The 26,270-nt window shown below is 42.4% G+C and overlaps 1 protein-coding gene across 3 annotated transcripts in view; it reads right to left on the reverse strand.

Moving 5' to 3' along the window:
* The window catches only part of OGDH (oxoglutarate dehydrogenase), a 1,195,521-nt gene that overhangs the window by 537,690 nt on the left and 631,561 nt on the right, over positions 1 to 26,270 (reverse strand). For all 3 annotated transcript variants that reach the window (XM_044084237.1, XM_044084236.1, XM_044084238.1), the window contains 4 exons: positions 16,796 to 16,886; positions 16,254 to 16,433; positions 16,034 to 16,162; positions 14,869 to 15,048 (listed from right to left, as the gene is read on the reverse strand). In XM_044084237.1, coding sequence (XP_043940172.1) covers positions 14,869 to 15,048; positions 16,034 to 16,162; positions 16,254 to 16,433; positions 16,796 to 16,886 — 580 coding nt within the window. The remainder of the gene's footprint in view (positions 1 to 14,868; positions 15,049 to 16,033; positions 16,163 to 16,253; positions 16,434 to 16,795; positions 16,887 to 26,270) is intronic.

Here is a 26,270-nt window from a genome sequence, read left to right on the forward strand (position 1 = left end):
ATGTGTATTATTATCTTGGAGCTTTTCTCCCCTGGCCTCCACTGAAAATGGACATATATCCAGTCGGACTATCCCGGTCAACAAATGTAAAATAAAATAAATAAATATGGGAAGAGGGAGAAGCTCGAGACTGATCCAGGTCTTGGAAGTGCGGGTGAGTCAGATCAGAGGGTCAGATCGTGACCCATCAAGTGAGGAAGAAAGAAAAGGACAGCAGATCTTGCCTGCTCACCTTTGGGGGTGGGGAAAGATACAATGGCCACAGATGTCACTTCGCAGCCGGATGCAAATATACAAGTTTGGAGGTAAATGGGATTAAGCATGCCTCTGAGCTACCTATGTTTTTAGTTGAACATCAGCCTAAAACAAGTAGGTAAAAATAAATCCCCTCCACTTCATTAAAAGTGATGGCTCCTTGTCATCATCTCTCCAAATCATTTCCTAGGTCTTAGCAATCAAATTGTGGCAACATTCAGTACAACATATTTAGCTGGTCTACATTTACAATAATACCAAGGAAAATGTAGCAAACTTGCAATTCCTAGAAACAGCTAAAGGACAAAAAGAAACAGAATTTTAGATGCCACCCAATTAAATAAGAAACATGTCAGCTCTTGCTGTGCTTAACAACTCAGCCAAAGATGACATTAAGAGAACTTGGACAATAAAATATTTTACATCTCATTGGAGTAATTCCTCAAAGAAAGCAATACTTGCAGTTTAACAGTGCAGAAGATAGATTTCCATCAGGTGACAATCATGGACTTGGATGATCTGATTTGAGAAGTGTTAATCTGCCAACTGTTCACTTTTTCATGAAAAGGTTAAGTTCACTGAAAACACTTCAGCAGACCTGCAGTGGAGACTATAGGCATAACATTCCAGCCAGAACAAAGTACAGTTGAACACACTTACCATAAATGTAGATGTTCTTGTGTACTCACTGTTGCAGTCATTACATTTGGGTAATCTGCTGGCAGGTTGCCCTCAGTCGGCCTGAATAACAAAGTCTTGGGTCCTGTGTCGGTTGCTGTCTCCTCTTCCATGACGTCAGGTCGTCAGGGGTATAAAACATGCAGCCGACGTCATTTTATTCAGTTTTTCTTGCCCCAGATGTCAGGTGCCCCCCAAATGGGGAGCAAATATATTGTGTATATATATATATATATATATATATATATATATATATATATATATATATATTAAAAATAAACAGTAAATCTAGAAAAGCACTTTTAAAAACAAACTTTACCTTCAACTAAAAGCAAATACACCACAAGGGCTTTTGAGTATAGTGAAAAAAAGAGAAAAGGTATAGAAAGGGGGAATGGCAGGTGGGTAACCCGGATTGCAACAGTGAATACACTCGAACATCTACATTTATGGTAAGTGTACACAACTGTACTATGTTCTTCATGTTTCACTGCTGCAGTCATTACATTTGGGTACAATCCCAAAGCTATGGATGGGAGGATGGAACTATACAGCATTAGGAGCGGCTATAAGGCCCTGCAGGACTGCAGTGGCAAAACCTGCCCTGGATTTGGAGAAGAGAGATAAATGATAATACTTTGTGAAGGTATGAACAGAGCTCCAAGTAGCAGCTTCTAGAATGTCTTTGGTTGGGACCCCACTGAGAAAAGCTGCTGAAGTAGAGGCAGCCCTGGTGGAATGAGATCTGATCCCCCTTGGGCACAGGTTTACCATGGTGTAAATAGCAGAAACGAATGCAGTGGCTTATCCATTTAGAAATAGTCTGCATTGATATAGCCTTCCCCTCTGATCCTGCAGCAAATGCTACCAGTAGTTGCTCAGACTTTCTTAGAGATTTGGTCCTGCTTAAGTAGAATCTTAGTTGTCTGTGTACATCCAATGAATGCAGAATCCCCCCCTGCCCGTTCTACGGATTTGGGTAAAATGCTGGCAGTTGAATGGTCTGGTTAAGAGCCACACTGGATACCACCTTAGGCATAAAAGAAGGGTTGGTCCTGAGGGACACCCTGTCTGGGTAAAATATAATAAAAGGCTCCACTGCCATGAGAGCCTGTAGTTTTGAAACCCTTCTTGCTGAAGTGACTGCCAAAAGAAAAGCTGTTTTCCAAGATAGAAATTTTATATCCGCAGTAGCTGTTGGCTCAAAAGGAGGCAGGGTGAGTCTTTCCCAGCAGAAAATTGAGGTACCATTTAGGAGTTGGTGCTCTTCTGGGAGGCCTTAAATTTTTGGCCCCTCTAAGATGCTGTTTAAGCAGTGGATGAGAAAAGAGGGGAGGCTCTGTGTTGTAATGAGCAGAGATGGCGGAAGCATGGATTTTTACTGAAGAAAAAAAAATAGGTCCTTGTCAAGCAGCTCAGTCAAATATTGTGAAATCTGAGGAATATTGGGCTTTGCTGTGTCTATTCCTTGTGCTTGGTTCCAAGCACAGAATCTCTTTATTTTATCAGCATAAGACTTTCTAGTACTAGCCTTCTGGCTTCCAAAATTACATCCATCACAGATTTACTGAGAGGTGGTGTTTGAATAATTAGTTGATTAGTCATGCTGCAAGATTCACAGTTTGGACCCGAGTGTGCAGAATTTGATAGTTCTGCTGAGACAGTAGAGGAGGTATTTGAGGCATGTACAATGGAGGAAGGTGAGACAATTCCTTAGAAGCGGGTACCAGTGCTGGCGAGGCCAGTCTGGAGCAATTAGGATCATTTTTGATTTTTCCTTTCTGACTTTTAGTAAGACCTTGGAAAGCAGAGGCAGAGGGGGAAAGGCATAGACTGACAGGTTTTTCCAGCTGAAGGATAGAGCATCCACTTTTCCATACTTTTCTGTGATGAGTTCTTGTGCAAAATTTGTCCAACTGATATTTGTGGGGAGAGGCAAATAGATCTAGGTCTGGGCTCCCCCATTTCTGTGTTAACATGAAATGGGATCATGAACACGAACATGGGATCAAAATGTTCAACACCGGAAGTATACCCCTCACTGGTGAGATCAGATCATAAACTAATCTCGCTGGAGGTCCTCATCCCGCACCCACCTGAAACAAAAAAGACCACAGTGAAAAACTTCTCAAAAGCCGATTTCACACTTCTAAAAAAGTACAGTTTTGTACCTACCATAAATGGAGATGTTCGAAGATCTACATTGCTGCAGTCCTAACACTTGGGTAGTCCGCTGTCCCTCGGTCGGCCCGAATATCAGAGTATAAGGCTGACGTCGGTCAAGGCGCATTTGACTGACATCAGAACGTCAGGGTACAAATGCGCATGACCGACGTCATATCCTCAGTCTTTTCTTGCCCCAGATGTCAGAAGACCCTAAAAAGAAAGGTCCAAACCCAACAACAACAACTAAACAACCAACCAGCCTAATACCAAAAATATATACAATACACACAATATATATACAATATGCACAATATATCTCAGAAGGATAACTCAACCTACACAACCACCTCAAACTACAGAGGGGAAGGAGGGAGGGTAAATTGGACTGCAGCAATGTAGATCTTCGAACATCTACATTTATGGTAGGTACAAAACTGTACTATGTTCTTCATCTCACATTGCTGCAGTCCTAACACTTGGGTAGAATCCCAAAGCAGAGGTAAGGGAGGATGGCCAAATCATATAGAAGCAGGAGCTGCCAAAATGCCCTGCAACACGGCAGTGGCAAAACCAGCCCTGGATTTAGAGTACAGTGGAAGGTGGTAATGCCTAGAAAAGGTATGCACTGAACTCCAAGTGGCTGCCTCCAAAATATCCTTAGTGGCCACCCCCCTCAAAAAAGCTGTAGAAGTGGCAGTAGCCCTAGTGGAATGAGGCCTAATACCAGCTGGAATCTCTTTGCCATGATGGGAATAACAGAAAGCAATGCAAAATCCAATCCACCTAGAAATAGTTTGTTTTGACACGGGCTTGCCCTGAGAGCACAAAGCAAAAGAAACCAATAACTGCTGAGATTGTCTGAACCCTTTAGTTCTGTCCAAGTAATATCGCAACTGCCTGTGTACATCTAAAGTGTGCAAAATCTTTTCCCCTTTATTTTGGGGATTTGCATAAAAAGTAGGCAAATGAATAGTTTGGTTTAAAGCCACACTAGAAACCACTTTAGGCATAAAGGAAGGATTAGTACGCAAAGATACCCTGTCCTTATGAAAAATTAAGAAAGGCTCAACTGCCATAAGGGCCTGCAATTCAGAAACCCTTCTTGCAGAGGTAATGGCCAACAAAAAAGCAGTCTTCCATGACAAATATTTCAACTCAGCAGTCGCTGCAGGTTCAAAAGGTTGTAGAGTGAGTTTCTCCAACACAAAATTGAGATCCCAAGCAGGAGTAGGAGCTCTTCGTGGGGGTCGTATATTCTTTGCCCCTCTAAGAAATTGCTTGAACAAAGGATGAGAAAACAATGGTGGGTCACAGTCATAGTGAGCTGAAATTGCTGCAGCATGAATCTTAATAGAAGAGAAGGACAAACCTTTATCCAATAACTCAGTAAGATATTGAAGAGCCACACTTAAATCAGGCTCAGAAACATCCAAATCCTTAGCTGCACTCCAAAACAAAAATCTCTTCCATTTATCTGCGTACACTTTCCTTGTACTAGGCCTTCTAGCTTCCAAAATCACATTCAAAACCCGTTGTGGAAGTTGAGACCCTCTATGGTTCAAAACAGAATATGCCATGCTGTTAGGTGAAGAGAGTGAAGTTTGACATTGAGCAAATGACTGTCCTCCTGGGACAACAGATGTGGAATCAAAGGCAAAGGCCATGGAGGCTTCTGTACTAGACTTCTCAGCAGAGGGTACCAGTGCTGTCGAGGCCAATCTGGAGCTATCCAAATCATCCTTGGCTTGTCCTGTCTGACCTTCAGAAGTACCTTTGAGAGGAGAGGCAGAGGTGGAAAGGCATACACATGAAGATTTTTCCAACTGAAAGAAAGAGCATCCACTTTGCAAGCTGTGGGATGAAACCGCTTTGTGCAAAACTTTGGCAGCTGGTGGTTCAGTGGAGAAGCGAACAGATCTATGTCTGGAGTTCCCCAGGACACTGTCAATTTCCGAAATACATGAAGATCCAGTTTCCACTCGTGGGGATCCATGATTTGTCTGCTCAACACATCTGCTAAGGAGTTCTGTGCTCCCGGCAGAAACCTTGCTTGAAGACTTAGATGTAAACTGAGAGCAGTCTCCCACAAAATCATTGCTTGCCTGCATAGAGGATAAGAATGTGTTCCCCCTTGCTTGTTGATGTACCACATGACAGTTGTGTTGTCTGTTAGAATCAACACCTGCCCTGGAAGAAGTAAATCCTTGAAAGCTATTAATGCAAACTGGACTGCTAACATCTCCTTCATGTTGATATGTAGATGCTGTAGTCTGGCAGGCCACTTGTCTTGTATCCACCTTCCATTTAGATGAGCTCTCCAAGCTATGTCTGAGGCATCTGTCGTTAAAATTTGACTCGCCTCTGGCCGGGTCACAGAGAGTCCCTTGTTTAGGTGACATTCCTGAGCCCACCATAAAAATTCCTTTTGAATGCAAGGTATTATTTGAATGACAGTGTCCAGATCCTGGCAGTGCTGTGTCCATACATTTTTGAGATACCATAGTAGCTTCCTCATATGCAGTTTGGCATTGGGAAGCACCAGAATACAAGATGCCATGAACCCTAAGGCTTGAAGGACTGTCCTTGCAGTCAGCCCGGACTGATGAGATAGCTGATGGAAGTAAAGGGATAGACTCTTTTGTTTGTCCGGGGTTAAAAGGCCATCTGGGATGCTGTATTCAGTCTCACACCCAGAAAGCACATGTCTTGAGAGGGTACTAGACTGGACTTTATTTCGTTCACAGAATACCCCAGGCATCTTAGCACTGCTATCACATATTCCAAATGATGAAGAAGCTCTTCCCTTCCTTGAGCCAGAATCAGGCAGTCGTCCAAATAAGGATAGATCTGCATTCCTTTTAGCCTGAAGAAAGCTATCACTGGAGCCAGAACTTTCGTGAACACTCTGGGCGCAGTAGATAAGCCAAAGGGCAATGCAGAGAACTGATAGTGAGAAGTCCCAGCTCGAAAACGCAGATACTTCCTGCAACTTAGTCTGATGGGAACATGAAGGTAAGCCTTCTTGAGGTCCAAAGTTACCATCCAATGATCTTTGCCCAGCAGAGGTAAAAGCTGCTGCAACGTCAACATTTTGAACTTGGGAATGTCCAGATAAGTGTTGAGGATAGATAAATCCAAAATTGGTCTCCACGTGTTCCCCTTCTTTGGAACTAGGAACAGGCGAGAATAAAATCCTAGGCCCCTTTCTGGCATAGGAACCGGCTGTATGGCCCCTATTTGGAGTAACAGTGAAATTTGCTTGTGAGCCTCTATTCTTTGTGGAGGAGGAATGTCTGGCATGCCTTTGAAAGGAGGCAAGGTATGGAAATAAAACCTGTAACCGTGATGTATGATATCCAGTACCCATCTGTCTTGGGTAATCAAACTCCAATTTTCTTTGAAAAGTGCCAACCTTCCTCCCAAAGGTGCTGCCAGGCGAGAGGGTTCTGGCAGCTGAAAAGGTAGGTCATTGGGTCTGTTTGCGAAAGGACTGACCCCTGCCCTCACTCGAAGATTGTGCAGGAGAACTCCCTGTTCTAGGCCTGAAAGAGCCCTGACCTCTGCCCCTGCTACGTCTAAATCTACCCCTAGACTGGGAATCATAAGAAGGATATGTCCACCCCTTAGTAGGCCAATTTCTACTAAACTTTGGAGGCTGAACCTGCAAAAAATCTTTAACAGTCTGCATAGACTTAGCCTTGTCTTCCATTTTCTTTAAAACTGCCTCAACAGGAGAACCAAACAAGACATCAGATTGCAAAGGGGCATCCAAAATCCTAGTTTTAACATGGTCAGATAAATTTTGATCCCTCAGCCAGGCATGCCTGCGAAGAACTGACCAAGTGGCAGCCACCCTAGAGGAGGCCTGTACAGCATCAAAACCACATTGCAAAGAATGCTTACCCACCTGTTCAGAAACATGCACTAAATCCTGTAACTCTTTACAATCAATACCTTCCGCCAAAGCATCAACCTTAGATTTCAACTGTGAAAGCAGATAATTTTGATATTTTAACATATGAAACTGGCAATTCAAAGCTCTCATGGCTAGGGTGGAAGAAGTATAAACTTTCTTTCCCCATCTATCCAAGGCCCTGGCCTCTTTATCTGCAGGAACCGGATTCTTGACAACAGAAGCTTTAACACCCTTAGGCCCCTGGCTAACAGTTTCAGGGTCTGCCCTAGGACCCTTAAAAAGATACTTATGAGCTTCAGGCACCCTGTAATACCTATCAGGCTTAACAGGAGCAGGAGGCAGAGAATCAGGATTCAGAGAAGCCTCTGCAAACACATCTTCCACCACATTCAGAACAGGAGGGATAGCCAAAGGCCTATGCTGGGGTAAAAACAAAAATTCCCTAAGCCTTTTCCTGGAATCAGAGAAGTCCTGACCTTCCCATTTAAAATGCTCTCTCATGGAGTGAAGTGTCTCTGAAAAAGAAAAATCCTCAGGAGGAGAAGCAGAAGGAGTAGAATCATCCACATCAGAATCAGAATAATGAGCATACTCCTGTAAGTCTTCAGCCGAAGACTCAGACACATCCGAAGCCTGCTCCCAATCCCCCAACACTGGTTCAATCCTAGGCCTCTTATCAGGAGGGGGCATAGAGCCTCTAATTAAAGTAATTAAATCTTCTGCCATTTTAAGCATGTGCTTCTTGGGCACAGCACCTGAAGAACTAGGAGTAACACTTACAGAAGCTAAACTAGCCCTGCCCCTAGGAGAAGCCTTGGAAGCAGAAAGAGAGGGCCTAGACCCCTTAGGAAGGGAGGGGAGTACAGTTATCTGAGAAGCCCCCACAGCCTGACCTGCCTCCTGGGAGGCCACATCCTGTAAAATCAAGGTTTCTCCCTGGGACTCCAGAGAGGCCTCCGTAGGAACCACCGGTTCCACTGACGCCTCTAAAGAACCGGCGTCCGGTTCGGACGACTCCTCTAACCTAGGTTTAACTGCCTTGTCCTTGCGCTTCTTTGAGAAAGCCGGCGTCGGAGCATCCGACGGCATTTTGTAATTGCACCGCTTCCCAAAGACCAACCTGGCACAATCCAACCTCCGCTTTATAGTGTGTTTATTAAACCTAGCACAAAAGCGGCAACCAACAACGTCGTGCTCAGGTCCCAAACAAGGTATACACAAATTATGGTAATCCCTATGCGGTATCTGTTTCCCACAAGAAATACAGTTATTCACTTTTTCTGACATCCGGTAAACCACTGAGGCAAGAAAAAAACAAAATATTCCCCAACGGGGTACTTAACCAACTCTGACTTCAGTCTGAAACTCCGAATTCGAAAAATTTCAGAACGCCGAACGGCACTCGCAACACTGCTTCTGCATCGGACCATGCGGCAAAAAAGACTGAGGATATGACGTGGGTCATGCGCATTTGTACCCTGACGTTCTGATGTCAGTCAAATGCGCCTTGACCGACGTCAGCCTTATACTCTGATATTCGGGCCGACCGAGGGACAGCGGACTACCCAAGTGTTAGGACTGCAGCAATGTGAGATGAAGAACATCTAGTGTGGTCTCCTTTAAGGCCCCTGAGCCAGTGGTAAACATTACTCAAACCACTGAATCACTTACAAATGCCTTCTACCAGCACCTGCAGGACTGCATGGATCAGGCAATCCCAAACAAAACTAAGACTCTCTGTACCAAAGGCAAGCATCCAGTCTGGTGGACCCCAGCCATAAACAAGCTCTACAACAAAAGGAGGAAGCTACTACAAGATAGAGCAAAATCCTTGAAAGGTAAGACACCTTTGATCATTATAAGTAAAAAACTAAGAGCTCTCATAAAATCATCCAAGGCAAATTTTGAGAGAAAAATCGCCAAGGACTCTAAAGAGAATCATAAGGCCTTCTTTAGCTATGTTAGAAACCTAGGAGGAAACTCCCAGATATGCTCAGAATTAGTTCAAAATGATGTGAAAATTACTGAACCTACACACATTGCTAACATACTGGCTGACAGGTTCAGTGCAAACTCCCCCAAAAGGAGAGATATCTATTCCAGAGGATTGTAGCCCCCAAACATCTCCAACGCCCAGGTGAGAACTGCCCTCACTAAGGCAAAAACACAGCATCCATGGGACGGATGGTGTCCCGCTGTGTGCTTCATGAACTCAACGAGGAATTAAACCCACAGTTAGGACAGCTGTTTAATCTTAGCCTCACCTCAGGATACATTACCCAAGGAGTGGCGACTGGCGACTGTGGTCCCACTTCATAAGGGCGGTGCCTCCACAGACCCTGGAAATTACCGCCCATTAGCTTGACAAGCCTTATCTGCAAAGCCATGGAGAGGATCATAATGGAACTCATAAATAAAGACATAGGGAACTTGCAGACTTTGGATCCAACCCAGTTTGGCTTTGTCAAAGGCAGATCCTGCCTCTTAAACTTGGTTGACTTTTTGAGACAGTCACCAAGGCCATTGATGAGGAAAGGCAGTCCATACAGCCTACCTCGACCTGGCAAAGGCCTTCACACAATACCCTACTCAGGTATCATCGAAAAACTCATCAGCTTGAATGTAAACCCATACATCACAAGATGGGTTGCAAACTGGCTAAGTGACAGAACCCACAGGGTCAGAGTTGCTGGAGCCATGTCAGACTCAAAGCCTGTCACAAGTGGTGTCCCACAGGGCTCAGTCCTGGGTCCACTCTTGTTTGGCATCTACTTTTCTGAAATACAAGCAAACACAGGAGGGTTATGGCTGACAAAGTTTGCAGATGACTGCAAACTGGGCCATAGTCGAAAACACATCTGACACAGATATCCTCCAGAAGGGCCTCACAGAAACGGATAACTGGTGCCAGAGCCATGGCCTGAAGTTAACCGCCAAAAAATGCATAGTCATACCCTTTGGGAAAAACAAGGTTACCCCTAGCTACCATATAGGTGGCAATCCACTGAGCACAGAAAAAGTCATCAGGGATCTGGGGACCCAAGTTGACAGTAGCCTTTCGTTTGACACTCATGTTGCTAAAGTAGTTTGGAAAACCTTCTATATCGCCCACCTGATCATGAAGGGATTCACATCTAGATCAAGGGAGGTCATCATCCCCCTGTACTCATCACTCATTAGACCTATGATTGAGTACAATGCCCGCTCGAATGTATCTGACCAGACACCTGCTGCAGCTTGAAAGGCCCCAAAAGTTCCTCACCAAAAGGATAAAGGGTCTCAAAAATATGTCTTATGCTGCCCGACTGAAAGAACTCCAGCTCTATTCAGTCTCATACCACTTGCTCAGAGGTGACCTGTGCCTGACATATAAGGCCATGTCAAACCCAGATTTGATGAATATGCTTCACCTCAAAAATCTGGATCCCTCAGAACCACAAGGGCGGAGACTTAAACCTTGACACGGTTATAAATAGAACGTGCTGGAGGGACAGATTCATCACCCAGAGACTCCCTATGCTGTGGAACAAAATCCCGGTACATGTGAGGCAGAGCACCTCGCTGGCCTTGTTCAAGAGGAATCTTGACCAATGGATGGGAGATCGCAGATATACCCCAGGGATTACTTCAGTGTCACTGCTTGACAGAGGCACAGAAAAATGATAGGCATAGTTTTTATTCAAACTAAAGGGGTGGCGAAAGCCACATAACTATGGGCTAGGCTTATAAATGCCCTTGGGCAGATAGCCTAGTATGAACCTATGAACATGCTGAAGATTTGTGGATCCAGTTTCCATTCGTGTGGATCCATAAGATTTCTGCTTAGGTCGTCTGCCAGAGTATTTTGCTTTCCTGGCAGGAACTGAGCTTGAAGATGTATTTGGTAAGTCAAGGCTGTGTTCCACAAAGCCATGGCTAGTCTACAAAGGGGGTAGGAATGTGTACCCCCCCTGCTTGTTTATGAACCACATAACTGTGGTGTTGTCCATCTTTATCAGCAGTTGTCCTGGATGAAGTAAGTCCTTGAAGGCTGTCAGAGCATTTTGAACAGCTAGCATCTCTTTCTGGTTGATATGCAAATGCATTTGGTTTGGGCTGCATTTGCCCTGAATGCATCTCCCTGCCAGGTGGGTCCTCCAAGCATAGTCTGATGCGTCTGTAGTTAGGGCTTGGGTGGCAGGGGGTAGAGTGAATGACAGTCCCTTGTTTTGGTGACATGTCTCTGCCTACCAAAGAAACTCCTGTTGAAGGCAGGGAATGAGAGGAATCATTGTTTCCAGGCTGTGACAATGTTGACTCCATAAACTTTTTATGCAGTCTCGCATATGGAATTAGTAGAAAGCAGGGTGCCGTGAACCCCAAAGCCTGTAGAATTTGCCTTGCAGATAACTGGGTTTTTGTTGTCATTTGTTTGAAATATGTTGTCAGTTGGCTTTGTTTGTCTGGAGTGAGGTAAGCCATCTGGGCAGTTGTATTCAAGCTTGCACCCAGGAATGCAATTATCTGAGAGGGTACCAGTTGTGATTCTTTCCATTTATGGTGTACCCTAGGCATGCTAGAAGCCTTTTTACAAACATCAGACGTTGAAGTAGAGTGTCCTTGTCCTCTGCTTGAATGAGACAATCGTCCAGATAAGGATAAATTTGAGTGGTTATTTGTCTGCAGAATGCAATAACTGGTGCCAGACACTTTGTAAAGACCATGGGCGCAGTAGATAAGCCAAAGGCAGTGCAGAGAATTGGTAATGCAAAAAACCTGCTTTGAAGCGGAGGTATCTTCTGCATGATTCCCTTATTGGGATATGCAGGTATGCCCCTTTTAAGTCTAGAGTTACTAAACAAGCATTCCTGCATAGCATAGGCAGTAGCTGTTGTAAAGTCAGCATTTTGAATTATGGAATGTCCAGGAACGTGTTCAGAATTGATAAATCCAGGATTGGACGCCAAGAATTGTCTTTTCTGGGTACCAGGAAAAGTCTTGAATAAAAACCTTGTCCTTTTTCCTTTTCTGGTACTGGTTGAATAGCCCCCATATCCATGAGGGATGTGACTTGTTCCTGGGCCTCTGCCCACTTGTTTTGTGGCAGATCCGACCATCCGTTTGGAATTGGGAAGGTATGGAAATTAAATCTGTACCCCTGGGATACTATGTTTAATACCCACTTGTCCTGGGTAATTAATTGCCAATTTTGAGCATGAAGTGCTAGTTTTCACCCCAAGGAGGCTGCCAAAAGATAAGTGTTTGGTGCTGGTAAAGGAAAGTCATTGAGACTGCTTACTGTAGGGTTGTGCTTTGTTTCCTCCGGATTTGGAGGTGGAGACACCCCATTGCTTTGATCTGTAAGAACCCTGTGATTGGAATCTGGAGCCTTTTGAGCATCTGGATTTGCCCTGAGTGGCTCTGTTGGACACAGGAAAGAACCAATTTTTAGCAGGCCAGTGCCTACTGAACCTGGGTGGCTGCACTTCCAAGAAATCTTTTACAGTTTGCATAGATTTAGCTTTGTCTTCCATTTTCTTTAAAACCTCTTTTGCCTTATTACCAAACAGAGTATCATGCTGCAAAGGTGCATCCAACAACTTAGCTTTAACATTATCAGGGAGATTTTGCTCCTTGAGCCAGGCATGCCTTCTAATCACACCTCCAGTAATGGTGGCCCTACAAGAGGCCTCCAAAGAATCAAAACCACATTGCAAAGTATGCTTTCCAACCTGTTCTGCTGAATGCAATAATTCCTGTAACTCTTTATTTTCTGCACAATCAGAAATCAACATCATTTTCTGTTTCAGTAAGCCCATAACATGCTGTTGATATTTAAGCATATGAAACTGGCAGTTTAAAGCCCTGATTGCCAAGGTTGCAGATGTATAAACCTTCTTACCCTATCTATCCAGCACCCTGGAATATCTATCAGAAGGGGTAGGATTTTTGGCTGTAGATTCCTTTACACCCTTGAGACCCTGAGAAATAGTCTCAGGATCAGCAGCAGGATTTTTAAAAAGAAATTTGTGGGAATCAGGAACCCTGTAATATCTGTCTGGCTTACTAGGAACTGGAGGCAGGGAATCAGGAGCCATGCTTGATTCCAAGAACACATCATCAACAATGTCTAATACAGGAGGTATTGCCAAAGGCCTATGCTGAGGAAGAAGAAGGAAATCCCTAAGCCTATTTTTTGATTGAGAGAAGTCCTGACTCTCCCAGTGAAAATGTTCCCTTAAAGTATGCAAAGTCTCTCCTAAAGAGTAATCCTCAGGAGGAGGTGCAGATGGGATGGATTCCTCTGCATAAGAATCCTCAAAGGGTGGAATAGAAAATTCCTGATCAGAAGAGGAATCAGAAGAAATGGAAACCTGATCTGAAGATTCATAATCAGTGCCTTGCCTGCCTCTTAGTGGGGGGGGGGGGGTTGGGAACCCCTGATCAAGGTAATTAAATCCTCAGTCATTTTGATCATCTGTTTTTTAGGCAGAGAGGCCTAAGCACGTGGCTCATGCGTCGGTTTTTTAGACATAGAAATTGTTTTTGACCTTGTTTTTGTTGCTGGCGTATGTTTAATATAAAAATGTTGAGGCCTGAAAACACCCTCAGAAGCCAGTGCCTGCTCAGCGGCTCCGGACCCATCCAAGGGAGAGACATCTACAGGTTCAATACTCTGAGAATCTCACGGTATACCGGACTCCAAATGGGTCTCGGTAGAGGCCTGCGACTCAAAAGTAGCGGGTATCAGGGGCTGCAAAAGTGCTTCACTGAGTACCGGCGACTGGCTTAGGAGTAACTACATCGTATGTTTTGGATCTCGACTGTCTGTCTCTGTCTTTTTCTTTGCGTTTTTTATGAACTCCGGTAGTCAGATTGCTAACAGACGGCATTTCAGGATAATTAAATCTCAAACCAAAATATTTAGAAGCAAAAAATATACTGACGCTTAATAGTACATTGGTTACATCTAGCACAAAACTGACAGCAAGGCACGTTGTGAGCAGGGCCTAGGCAAGGAATACAGTACAAATGAAAATCCTTATGAGGTATTTACTTCCCACAAGTAATGCAATTATTAACTTTTACTGACATCGGTAAGGAGCAAAAAAAAAAGTTTCCCCAATGGGGTACTTAGCTTTAGTTTGAAGACTTCAGTTCTGAAACTCGAATATGAAAATTTCAGGAGTCGGCCGACTGGCACTTGCGAACTGCTTCTGCTTCGGGCACCATGCGGCAAGAAAAACTGAATAAAATGGCGTTGGCTGCATGTTTTATACCCCTGACGTCATGGAAGAGGAGACAGCAACCGACGCAGGTTCCAAGAATTTGTAATTCAGGCCGAATGAGGGCAACGTGTCAGCAGATTACCCAAATGTAATGAATGCAACAGTGAAACACGAAGAACATCTATACTGCAAGGTAAGGAGGAATGCTTTGAAAAAAGAAATTCCTCTCTTGTCCCCAGGTTATTGCAGTGATGCCTTCCCATTATGTGTCCTCCATCTCTGCAGTCCTCACTGAAGTAATAGTGGGAGTTGAATGATTGTCATGTCTGGATGTCATACTTTAGGCAGTTCACTACAGGAGGAAGTGTGCTACTGGTTGTTGGCAGACACAAAGGCAATGGCTGAGAGGGTGGTTTAGAGCAACAGGATGAATGGTTAGTTAACATTCCTCAATAAAAAAAGAAGGCAAGGCAGTATCTGTCGAGATAACTTACCCAACAGCATTCAAGCATAATTTCACAAAGGAGATAAGATGTGATACTGTAACTTAAAATGAACATGCTTAACATTACTCATCTGTAACAACCCAAAAAAACCTATCCCAATTCTTACTGTAACCACTAAAGGGAACTGTAGGACTCTTACCAAATCAACCACGACATCTTTGTGAAAGGTGTTTCTCCATTCTGCTGCCACATCACAGACATGTATCACTGCTTCTGGGTCATCAGCATTCACATGGAAAATGGGTGCATTCACCACTCGGGCAACATCTGTTGGATAAGGAGAGGATCGGGCCATTCGTGGGTCTGTTGTGAAACCAATCTGGAAATTAAAAAATACTTAATTTTCAGAGCACAAATACAAGACCAGCATTGACTACATATTATTAAAGCAGTGGTAAATGAATAAGATGTAAAACAGGATCATGCCATTTTCAAAATTATATACAAGTCATACACCGTAACATACACACATCAAGGTAAACATGTGAAGACAATTTAAACAAGAAAAGTGGTGGGAGTAACAGGGCTGAACAGCAAAAGCCCACAGAAAAAAAGAGTGAGCTGCTGAACTTACAGACTTGCCCTATTTAACTTTGCTAAAAAGCTACAACCCTTAATGCTCCATAAATGCTTAAAAAAAGCCACCAAATTCCAAGTGCTTCTGAATATTCATTTGGTCAGCATGACAGTTTACCATGTTCCCTTCCTTATTCTGGAGTTACAGCTAGGGAAAGCTTTAAGTGAACAAAATAAATCAGTTGAATATTCATCATATCAAAACCTCTTAAAAAGCATTTTGCCCCTTGCAACACCAACCCCAACTGCACACCCTTTACTTAAATATACTAACTCCATGGTCACACAACCAAGGAGAACAGAGAAGAGTCTATATAGAGTGATTTATTGCTGGGATGCAAAAAGGAACTACACCAGCAGTGATTTCCTAAGTGAAACAAAAAAACAAACAGAACACCAGCAAGTTTACTAGACAAAATAGTGAACTCTTCCTGAGAATTCATCTGAAATACATGGCTGCTTCATTAAGTGCATAAGCAGCTGAATTGTACAGGAGGATTTTCTAAAAATGTTTATGGAACAAAATGTTAATGATGAAGAAAATGTAATGCAATGAAGTACTGCTTTGTGTGTTATCCTTCAGAGAGACCTAGAAATACATTACTATGAATGCTGGCAAATGTTCTGATGCTTGCAAAATCTATGATTTGCAGTCCTGTTGTGTAAACTACAGACTATGCAGCACCCTGCATACTATATTACAGCCTTCTTTCTTTGCCATACATTACCTGGTTGTTGACCACCACGTGTATTGTGCCATGTGTAGTGTAGGATGGTAAATCACTCAAGTGAAACGTCTCATAGACAATGCCCTGGCCAGCAAATGCAGCATCACCATGTAAAAGGATGGACATAACCTGAGAAATAATTTAAGAGCGTGTCACCAGAAGATGATCAGAAGACATCTATCATTACCATCAGTTCAGACAACCCCCAATATAAACTTGCCTTCTTCCCATCAGTGTCTCCACAATAGAACTGCTCAGCTTTGGTCTTCCCCTGAACCACAGGGTCAACAGCCTCCAGATGAGAGGGGTTTGCCACCAGGGACAGTGTGATAGTTCTATCAGAAACACGGTTTATTCTCCTATGGTACATTCCTAAGTGGTATTTTACATCTCCTGAGCCCTGTAAAGAAAACCAAAAGCAGTAACATATCAAGCAGTCCACATATCAACAGCTTAAAAACAGTACTGAAGACAGACTCTTCCCCACCATTCCAAGAAACAAATCTAAATCAAGCAGTATTGACTAAGAACGTATGCATACAATGCTTCAACCAAGAGACAAGACCATGATCTTACTAGTAAGCACATCTTTGACCTATTTTATAGAGTAGCAAGACAAGTTGCAAAGATTGAACAGTCTATCACACTCACAAGGAATCAATATCCTACTATACTGCACCCATCAAAGCAACCCACTTCTCCCTTCATCGTTGTCAATGCAAAGCAGAGACAATAGCAGATTCACAGCAATTAACAACTCACCTCATCTGCAGCTTCTAGCTTTGAATCAAACTGGCAGAAAATTTGCTCCAGTTCCTTCCTGATAACATTGGCAAGAACATTCAACCTCCCTCTGTCAAATAAGAGAAACCTTGTTACAACATTACAGCAAACATTGTGCCCATTAAACCAAGGCCTCACTCAAATGCAAATAATAAAACAGATCTATGTAATAAAAGAAAAAGCTCCTGAAAGCATAGCTATTACACAGAAATACAGGAGAAGCTACAAGTACTAACCATATCAACTGATCTTTGAAATGACTATCTCTAGTAGGCAGATGTGGAGAGAAAAAAAAAAACACTTGTTGTAGAAGGACCTTCTGAAGAACAAATGACACAGTAAATATTTGAATCAGTTGGCCTTCCACAGTGGGTATATAACTTATATAATCTTTCCGCATCCACCTGCACAGCTCTTCTTACCTGTCTAAACTCTACCACCATGAACTTAGGTTATGTCATCTGACTCATCATACGTTGGTACTAGGCTATCAGACCTAGGGCCTATACAAGCCTAGCCATAACAATTCCCTGGCTATTTCTTCCCTGGACCCCTGTCTAGCAGGGCGACTGACGTGATCCCCGGGGTGAATTTCCTTTCTCCCATCCAATTATCAAGGTTCCTTTTGAAGAGGACCAAAGAGGCACTCTGCTTGACATGTACGGGCAATCTATTCCAGAGTCTGGGGAGTCTCTGGGTCAGGAACCTATCTCTCCATCATGTTTTGTTTATTGTGATGACAAGGTTTAGATCCCTGGAGCGTGTGGCTCTGAGGGATTGGGATTTCTTTAAGTGTAGCATGTCCAACAGCTCTGGGTTTGACCATGGCCTTGTATGTTAAGCAAAGATCGCCTCTGAGTAGACGATATGTGACAGAGTATAGCTGGAGTTTTTTAAGGTGGTCAGCGTAGGGCATCTGCTTTAGGCCTGTGATTCTTTTAGTGAGGTATTTCGGTGGCCTTTCCAGTTGTTGCAGATGTCTTGAGAGGTACATACCAAATGGGGCATTGTATTCTATAACGGGTCTAATGAGGGATGAGTACAGTGGGACAATGACCTCCTTTTTTCTGGAAGAAAAGCCCTTAGTGATGATGTGTGCCACATAGAAGGATTTCCTGACTGTTGTGGCGATGTGGTTATCGAAGGTGAGACCACTGTCCACCCGTGTCCCTAAGTCTCTTATCAAACTTTCGATGTTTAGTGTACTGCCACCTATATGGTAATACATGTTTTATCCCAAAGGGGATAACTATACATTTCTTGGCATTGAGCTTGAGCCCATGGCTCTGGCACCAAGCATCTGTTTCTGTAAGGCCCTTTTGTAGAGTATCCACATCATTTGGGGATTCAATAATGGCTCCCAGTTTGCAGTCATCTGCAAACTTTGTTATCCAGAGTCCCTTAGTGTTGGCCCGTACTTCAGAGAAGTAGATGCCAAACAAGAGCGGTCCCAGGACTGAACCCTGAGGTACTCCACTTGTCACTTGTCTGGAGCTGGATTTGGAGTCGGCTACTTTTACAGTGTGGGTTCTATCAGTAAGCCAGTTAGCAACTCATTGGGTGATGTAGGGATTAATGCCCAGCTTAGCACGTTTATCTATGACTCCAGAGTGGGGGATGGTGTCAAAAGCCTTGGCAAGGTCTAGATAGGCTGTGTGGACCACCTTACCCTTGTCCATGGCTCTGGAGACTGATTCGAAGTCAATCAAGTTCAGGAGACAAGATCGGCTCTTCACGAACCCAAACTGGGTGGGGTCCAGTGTTTGAAGGTTGCCAATGTCTTTGTTTATAAGTTCCATGATAATACGCTCCATGGCCTTGCAGATAAAGCTTGTCAGACTGATGGGACGGTAGTTTCCGGGATCCAAGGTGGATCCCCCCCTTGTGGAGTGGGATAACTGTAGCTGTGTGCCACTCAGTGTGCATGAAACCTGAGGTGAGGCTATGATTAAACATGACACTTAGGTGAGGTGCCAGTTCATATTGTAGTTCATGTAGTACATAGCCCGGGATGTCATCTGGTCCCATGGATGCTGTATTCTTAGCTTTGGAGAGTGCGTTTTTTACCTGTGTGGCTGTTATTACCGGAATTTGGCAATCTTCCGGTATTGAGATGGGCCATTTAGGGGGTGAGAGGGGGGGTGAGGTTGGCACTGAATCGATCTGCCAGGATATTGGCAATATCCTTGGGATCAGTATATTTAATGCCATTCTGTTTTGGCTCAGAGCAGATCTGAGCATTGCCATTTAGATTCTTGACATAGTTATAGAATGTCTTGTTGTTGTCTTTGGAATCTTTGGCAATTTTATTTTCGTAACTAGCTTTGGAGGATTTTATGAGGGATCTCAGTTTCTTACTGAGGCTGGTAAGGAAGTTTTTTGCATCCTGGGATTTTCCTCTTGTCTGCAACAGTTTCTTCCTTTTGTTGTAAAGTTTGTTTATGGTAGGGGACCACCAGATTGGCTTCTTTTTTTTGGATGAGATCATCTTGGTTCTATTTGGGATGGCACGATTTATGCATGAGAGGATGTGCTCGTACAGTGCCTTAGTGTAGGATTCAGCAGTTGAACTTTTAGCTCCCGTCTGCATGGGTGCCATGAAGTTTGTCACTTCTGACTTGAGTAGCATGAAGTTGGCTTTGGAGAAGTTTTTTATGGAGGTTTCCTTACTGGGGGGTGGGGGTGGAATGTGGATGTTAAGGGTGATTAGCTTATGGTCAGACGTGACTAACGAGGGGGTGACCATAGGTGTGGAGCATCGATTTCCCATGTTGGTAATGACCAGGTCTAGGATATTGGAGCCCCTGGTGGGACTATGGATTAGTTGATCCAGGGCGTTGGAATTTATGAATTCCAAGAACCGTTGGGCAAAGGTGTTGGTACAGGAGTAGCTTTCCCAGTTAATGGCAGGGTAGTTAAAATCACCCAGTATTAGGGTGTTTGGTTCTATCTTAATATTTTCCAGTATGTTTAGAAAGGTGTAGTGAGAATCTTGGGGTATGGTGGGGGATCTGTAGCAAGCTACAATTTGGATTGCAGTCTTACCTAGTGTTAGTTGCACCTGGAGAATTTCAGACGCGTTGTGTTGGGCAACTAGCCTGGTGGTGTGAATATCCTTGGTGAATATTGACACTCCTCTACCTTTAGTGTTTCTGTCCTGCTTTGGTGGCCAAAAAGTGTGGTAAGAGTTGTAGCCTGGTATTGCAGGGATTCTTCTTGTCTGGACACCTAAATGATCAAGCTCATGACCCTCCTACAGAAATAAATAAGACATTTATGACAAAATATAAAACAAACTTCCAAGACTATTTACTAAGGGCTTCCCCAGGATCCAGCAGTGGCTCTATGGAGCATTCACAGACAAAATGTAAAGCAGAAGGCCAAATGATATGGCAGCAGCTCAGTTATCAGTAACATATTTCTACGGACTGAAAAGCAGTGCAAATACCACTGGGAACAATCTTAAGTGGCTCTAAAATACAGGAGGGAAAAGCCTAAGAAAATGATTTAGGACAAAAATCTTCTGAAGTGCAGCCTTCACCTCTACTCCTTGAATACAAATTTAGGCTTCATGGCTGAATGGATACAAAGATAAGCAGTTTGACAGTAGCACAGGTGTTTAATATAAATACAATCCTAAAGAAAGGCCAAGAAAAGTACAGCTACGGTCACAGTAAGATTTAGATTTCTGAATGTGAGACTCCATATACTTACCAGTGGAATGCAACCACAGGTGGATGCCTGCTCTTCTAGTTTGCTTTTCAGAGATCTTTGAACATCTCTGGTGTGGCTGAACTCTTCCCTTTCCCATTATGTCAGTCTGGCACATGTGTAAAAGGATGAGCAGTCCACACCATCTTAATTTCTTTTTTACTGAAAAAAGAAAAGGTACAGTGTGGCTTTAAAAGCAAGATTTGTTCCCAATCATCAGTCCTTTAAGTCCTCAAGGACTTGAGATAAGATTTTAATTAATTTTCTAAAGGCCTTGGAAGGGACTTGGATTACTGGAGGGAATGACTCTTGGTCATACTCAATGTTGACTGCTTCTATAAATAATGCTGTGGAAGTTGGTAAAGGAATGCATCTTCTCTCTTCCTTTTTTTTTTCATAAAGGTAATATATGCCTTAGCCTCCTGCTATCTGCCAGTAAAGGTGCTCCAAACTGCCAGGGTAAGGAAGATAGGAGTCTTAACCATAACTAATTCCCTCCATTCTGATACGCTACAAAGTGTGTGTACTCACACAGCTGTACTATCATGTTAATTACACAGTTCACTACTGCAGTAAGATCATTAGCTCCAGTAAGCATGTTAAAGCATTTTCCCATGACGGGAGTAAGACGTATTCATAGCACACCTTGAAACATAGCAGCTGCAAAACCTGCTCTGCTCCTGGACAAGATATGCGGGAACAACACTGAGAAAAGGTGTACATGGCTATCCAGGTAGCTGCTCCATAGATACTATGAGGAGAGACATTTTTGAGGAAGTCCACTGTAGTAGCTGCTACTCATAACACAGTGGGCTCAGAGTGCCCCTCCCCTCCACAAGTCTTGCCTCCTTTGTTACGACGTTGAGTTACCCATGTACAGCCAAGCAAATGACCTAGTATTCAGAAGAAGTCACACCAGATGTAGTACTCCACCAAAAACAAATCAAAATTCCGTGTGAACAGACCACAATATTTTTAATCACAAAAATAAAAATAAAAACAATTTGTACAGAATTAGCGCTTTCGTCTGCCATATGCAGACTTCATCAGAATACTGAATGTACGGTGCCTCTTGTTTTTATACAGTTTTTTAAAAAGTTAATTAGTGAATGAATAGATAATTGAACCTGGAAATTGAATAACAATTACATTATTAGAACAATTTCATATGGCATTTTAAAGCAAACGCTGAAAATAAATAAGTAATATACCATATAAAGTATTTTGGTTTTAAAATGAAACAGAAAATGACCAATGAATTGACATTGTAAAGTGCTGTATGCCTATTCTTTTAATAATGTTCTAGATTTAATGTTAATTTAATAAAATGAAATGAATATGATTTTCTTATTTTTAAAGTGTACAGTTTATATTGTTTTTTTAAAAGTTTATATTTATTATACGCACAATACATAAATCTTCACAGTTCACATTCACCTCAGGTGTTTATACAACACATACAACAAAAAGCATTGAAAATCATATTCATTTCATTTTATTAAATTAACATTAAATCTAGAACATTATTAAAAGAATAGGCATACAGCACTTTACAGTGTCAATTCATTGGTCATTTTCTGTTTCATTTTAAAACCAAAATACTTTATATGGTATATTACTTATTTATTTTCAGCGTTTGCTTTAAAATGCCATATGAAATTGTTCTAATAATGTAATTGTTATTCAATTTCCAGGTTCAATTATCTATTCATTCACTAATTAACTTTTTAAAAAACTGTATAAAAACAAGAGGCACCGTACATTCAGTATTCTGATGAAGTCTGCATATGGCAGACGAAAGCGCTAATTCTGTACAAATTGTTTTTATTTTTATTTTTGTGATTAAAAATATTGTGGTCTGTTCACATGGAATTTTGATTTGTTTCTAGTATTCAGAAGGCTTGGATAAAATACTGGAAAGTATACCGCTTCATTCAATGCCAGATCTGATACCACCGCAGATATGGAGGAGGGAATTTTCCTTGTACAGTCTTCCATATGGATTTGGTTAGCATATGTCTCTTTAGCCATGATTGCTTGAACTATTTACATCCTTCTTACTGAAGTGAGCAAGGAGAAGAATTGAATTTTTGCACTGACACTAGGATCAAGGGAGGGGGTAACTTCTGCACACAAAATTCAAGTCTCATACAGGTGGGCACTGGTTTCTTGGGAGGTTTTAGATAAAGTACCTCTCTAAAAACAGTTTTAAAGAGAAACAGGAATATGAGGGGGAAGGGGTGCTGCAACAGCAGACAAGATATACTTCAGGATAAACACAGCAGAATCCACCATGGAGCTCTGGGGTGCACTGTAAAACCACAGCCTCAAAAAATTTCTAATGGTGCTCAGCCTTTTGTGATACACAAAAATATGAATCTTTTCTAATGGGACACAGAGCTTCCCTGGGCTGGGATTCCTGCTGAATGTGGAGGACTCTTTCTGTGAACTAGTTTTATCAGTCTGAGATAATTCATGATGCCAATCAAAGATCAAATTGGGGATCATCAGTGACTGCTAATCTCACATCACAAGTATGCAAAATTCTTGAAAAAAGGCCATATGTATCACCTTAGCTATACTGACTATGAAGGTCATCTTGTTCACTGTGGACCTACCTGAACAAGCTTGGCCTCTTCTTTCCACAGTTTTATTAGGATGCTTATTATTGGCATAAAAGACGCACAGCAAAACTCCTGTAAATGGAATGGTAAAAGCATTCTCTGTCCATGCTTGGCCATGTATCAGGTTTAAAATTATTACTCTAGCTGGTAATTGTGACAGCACAATTTCCCCACTTCTGTGTAACAGTGCATGTGGCACAAGAAGACCCAATAAGCCAGTTCTGAGCTGCAGACTCCTCTCCAATGACAGCATCATTTAGCACTGGGCAGAGTTAAAGTCCACTACAACAAAGGCAAAGGTATGAACAGGATAACAGAAAAGTTCAATACAAATAACAGCCACTCCTGGAATAAAAATCAAGGCACGACAAGCAAAGCTCCCAGACAAGATAAACTCTGGAAGGGACAACAAATTAAGCTATCAGAGGAAGAAAAGGATATTCCTATTTTTAAACCATGTTCATGGTTATAGCAAACATCAGTTTAAGGTTATGTAAGTGGAGGAAAGAATGACTAAAATGCATCAACCTGTGTTTGACGTGCTGACTCCTTAACTAGGGTTACCACCTGTCCCACTTTGAGAGGGATAGTCCCTCTCTGGGCAGTTGTGTCCTGCAAAAAAATTGTAAAAATGGCAAATGTCCTGAGATTTTAGGGCAAAATTATTTCCTATATTTTATGTAATAGTTACATAAAGCAGTTATTCTGTATCTGAACCACATACAAGTTATAAGAAACAGAATAAGCAGCTAAAATGCTACAAGAATAAGCTTTTATTTAGGCAAAAAAGGGAAGTTCTGTCCTTTATACTGGCCATGAGTATGTTTTGGCCTGCAAAATCTGACGTTTGTTCCAAAAATGTCACACTTTGCGCATTTGAAAATGGGGCAACCCTACACCTTACAAAACAGCAAATAAAGACACTCCTATGAAAGCCACATACCTTTATAGACAGGAATCCATCAAGTCTACCGATACCAATTACTAACCCTCTAGCAACAAAATAAGCTGCCCCTAAATAGTGACAATGTACATCTTCATTTACCTGATTGTGCTGGCTGTAATCACTAGGGTACAGAATGGACATGTGCTTACAAATCTTTCTGAGGAAGAAATAGAAAAGGGAGTAAAATTCCGCCTCCTGTAAATTCTCAACACAGACCCCTTGTTTAAGGGAAAAAAAAATCAAGTCAAACAAGCAGGCAACACAACAAAATCCAAGGATGAAGCTACAGCAGAACAGCTCTACAGAATGACCTCTATGGTACTACATTCTAAAAGTTCATGTACCCGGTGTCACTGCATCATAACTTAAGGCAAAAGAAGACATTCCTCTTTGTCAAGGGTGAACTTGATATAAGACTTGAGGGACTGTTAGATCACTGAGGAAATGGGCAGGGGCTAAATACTTCAGGATTCAGGATGACTGAAAGGTGGGACGAGACCCTTAACAATTCTTCAATTGTTTTTAAGCACAACCATCTTGAGGGAGGGCCCAGACTGCTTCCTGTTTTGAACAGGCTCCTTGACAGGTGTGCAAATCATTCACAAACTCCTCACAAAAGCATGATCACAAACGACTAATCCCAGGTATAACAGCAACTGGGCTTTCTACTGAAAATCCATCTTGTCTTATACTAGTGACTGCACGTATCAATGAGAGTCACTTAGTGCTTTTCAAACAAGCCTAGCAGCCTTTTGTAAGGAATGTTTTGTACAGATTTATGAAAATACTGAAGTGAAGTACTTGTTTTGTCATGCTCTTCATTCCTGATGCAAGTTAACTGTACCATCTACACTCAGTTCACACAGTGAGTAGGCTGCAGTAATTAAGGTAAGAGCTGCAAGCCTTGGCCAAGTTTTCCTCAGAGCAACAAAGCTAAAGTCTTTACCTGATCATGCCTCTAATTACAGTCACAAGCAAACCCAGACTGGACTACTTGGTTTTAGAAATAGGAAATCTACAGTAAGAACATGTACTCTGACCCACAATGAACCGCTAACTGAATTGGCTATTTCAGTCTACAACCTTTATACAAAAGTAATCAATTACCTCACTAACACAATCAATTTCCTCAGCAGATTGTTGTGAAAATACAGAAAAAGCATAAAGGCATGCACCCCAATTTCCAAACACAAGAAGTCAAAACTACTACCTCTTAGCACAAAGCTACTAGTTTTGAAATCTCATTGACTGGATGCAATAAAGTACAGCTGTGTACATTTACCATAAATGTAGATGTTACTTCACTGTTGCAGTCATCACAATTGGGTTATCTGCCTGCAGGTAGCCCTCAGCCATCCTGAATATCAGAGTCTTTGGATTTCTGCGTCGGATGCTGTCGCTTCTTCCATGATGTCAGGTCATCAGGGGTATAAAATATGCAGCCGACGCCATTACATCAGTTTTTCTTGCTCCAGATGTCAGGTGCCTCAACAAAAGGAAGCAATTATATGGAATGGTACACCCCCTTCAAAAAGCAAATACACATAAAAAAAAAATATATATATATATATATATATATATATATATATATATATATATATATATATATACATACACACACACACACACACACACACACACACACACACACACACACACACACACACACCAAACAAGAAAGAAAGGTAGAGCCAAGAGAAGTCAGGGGGCTGGAGGGAGGGTAACCAGGACTGCAACAGTGAAGACACTAGAACATCTACATTTATGGTAAGTGTACACAACTGTACTATGTTCTTTGTGTTTCACTGTTGCAGTCATCACATTTGGGTTGATTCCCAAAGCTAAGGAAGGGAGGAGGTAGTTAAAGAGCATTAGGGCCAGCTATTAAGCCCTGCAAGACTGCTGTGGCAAATCCAGCTCTGGATTTAGAAAAGATAGGCAGGTGGTAATGCTTGAAGGTGTGTACTGAGCTCCAGGTAGCAGCTTCCAGGATGTCCCTGGTAGGGATTCCTCTGAAAAATGCCGTAGAGGTAGATGCAGCCCTGGTGGAATGTGATCTTATCTACTATGGGGTAGGTTTACCATCGTGCTTGTAGCAGAAATTAATGCAAAGGGCTATCCTTTTGGAAATGGTTTGCTTTGAAATGGCCTTCCCCTCTGCCCCTGCACCAAA

Source organism: Protopterus annectens, chromosome 9.part0 (genome assembly GCF_019279795.1).
Source record: "Protopterus annectens isolate FY-2018-M chromosome 9.part0, PAN1.0, whole genome shotgun sequence".
Classification (NCBI taxonomy): Eukaryota; Metazoa; Chordata; order Ceratodontiformes; family Protopteridae; genus Protopterus; species Protopterus annectens.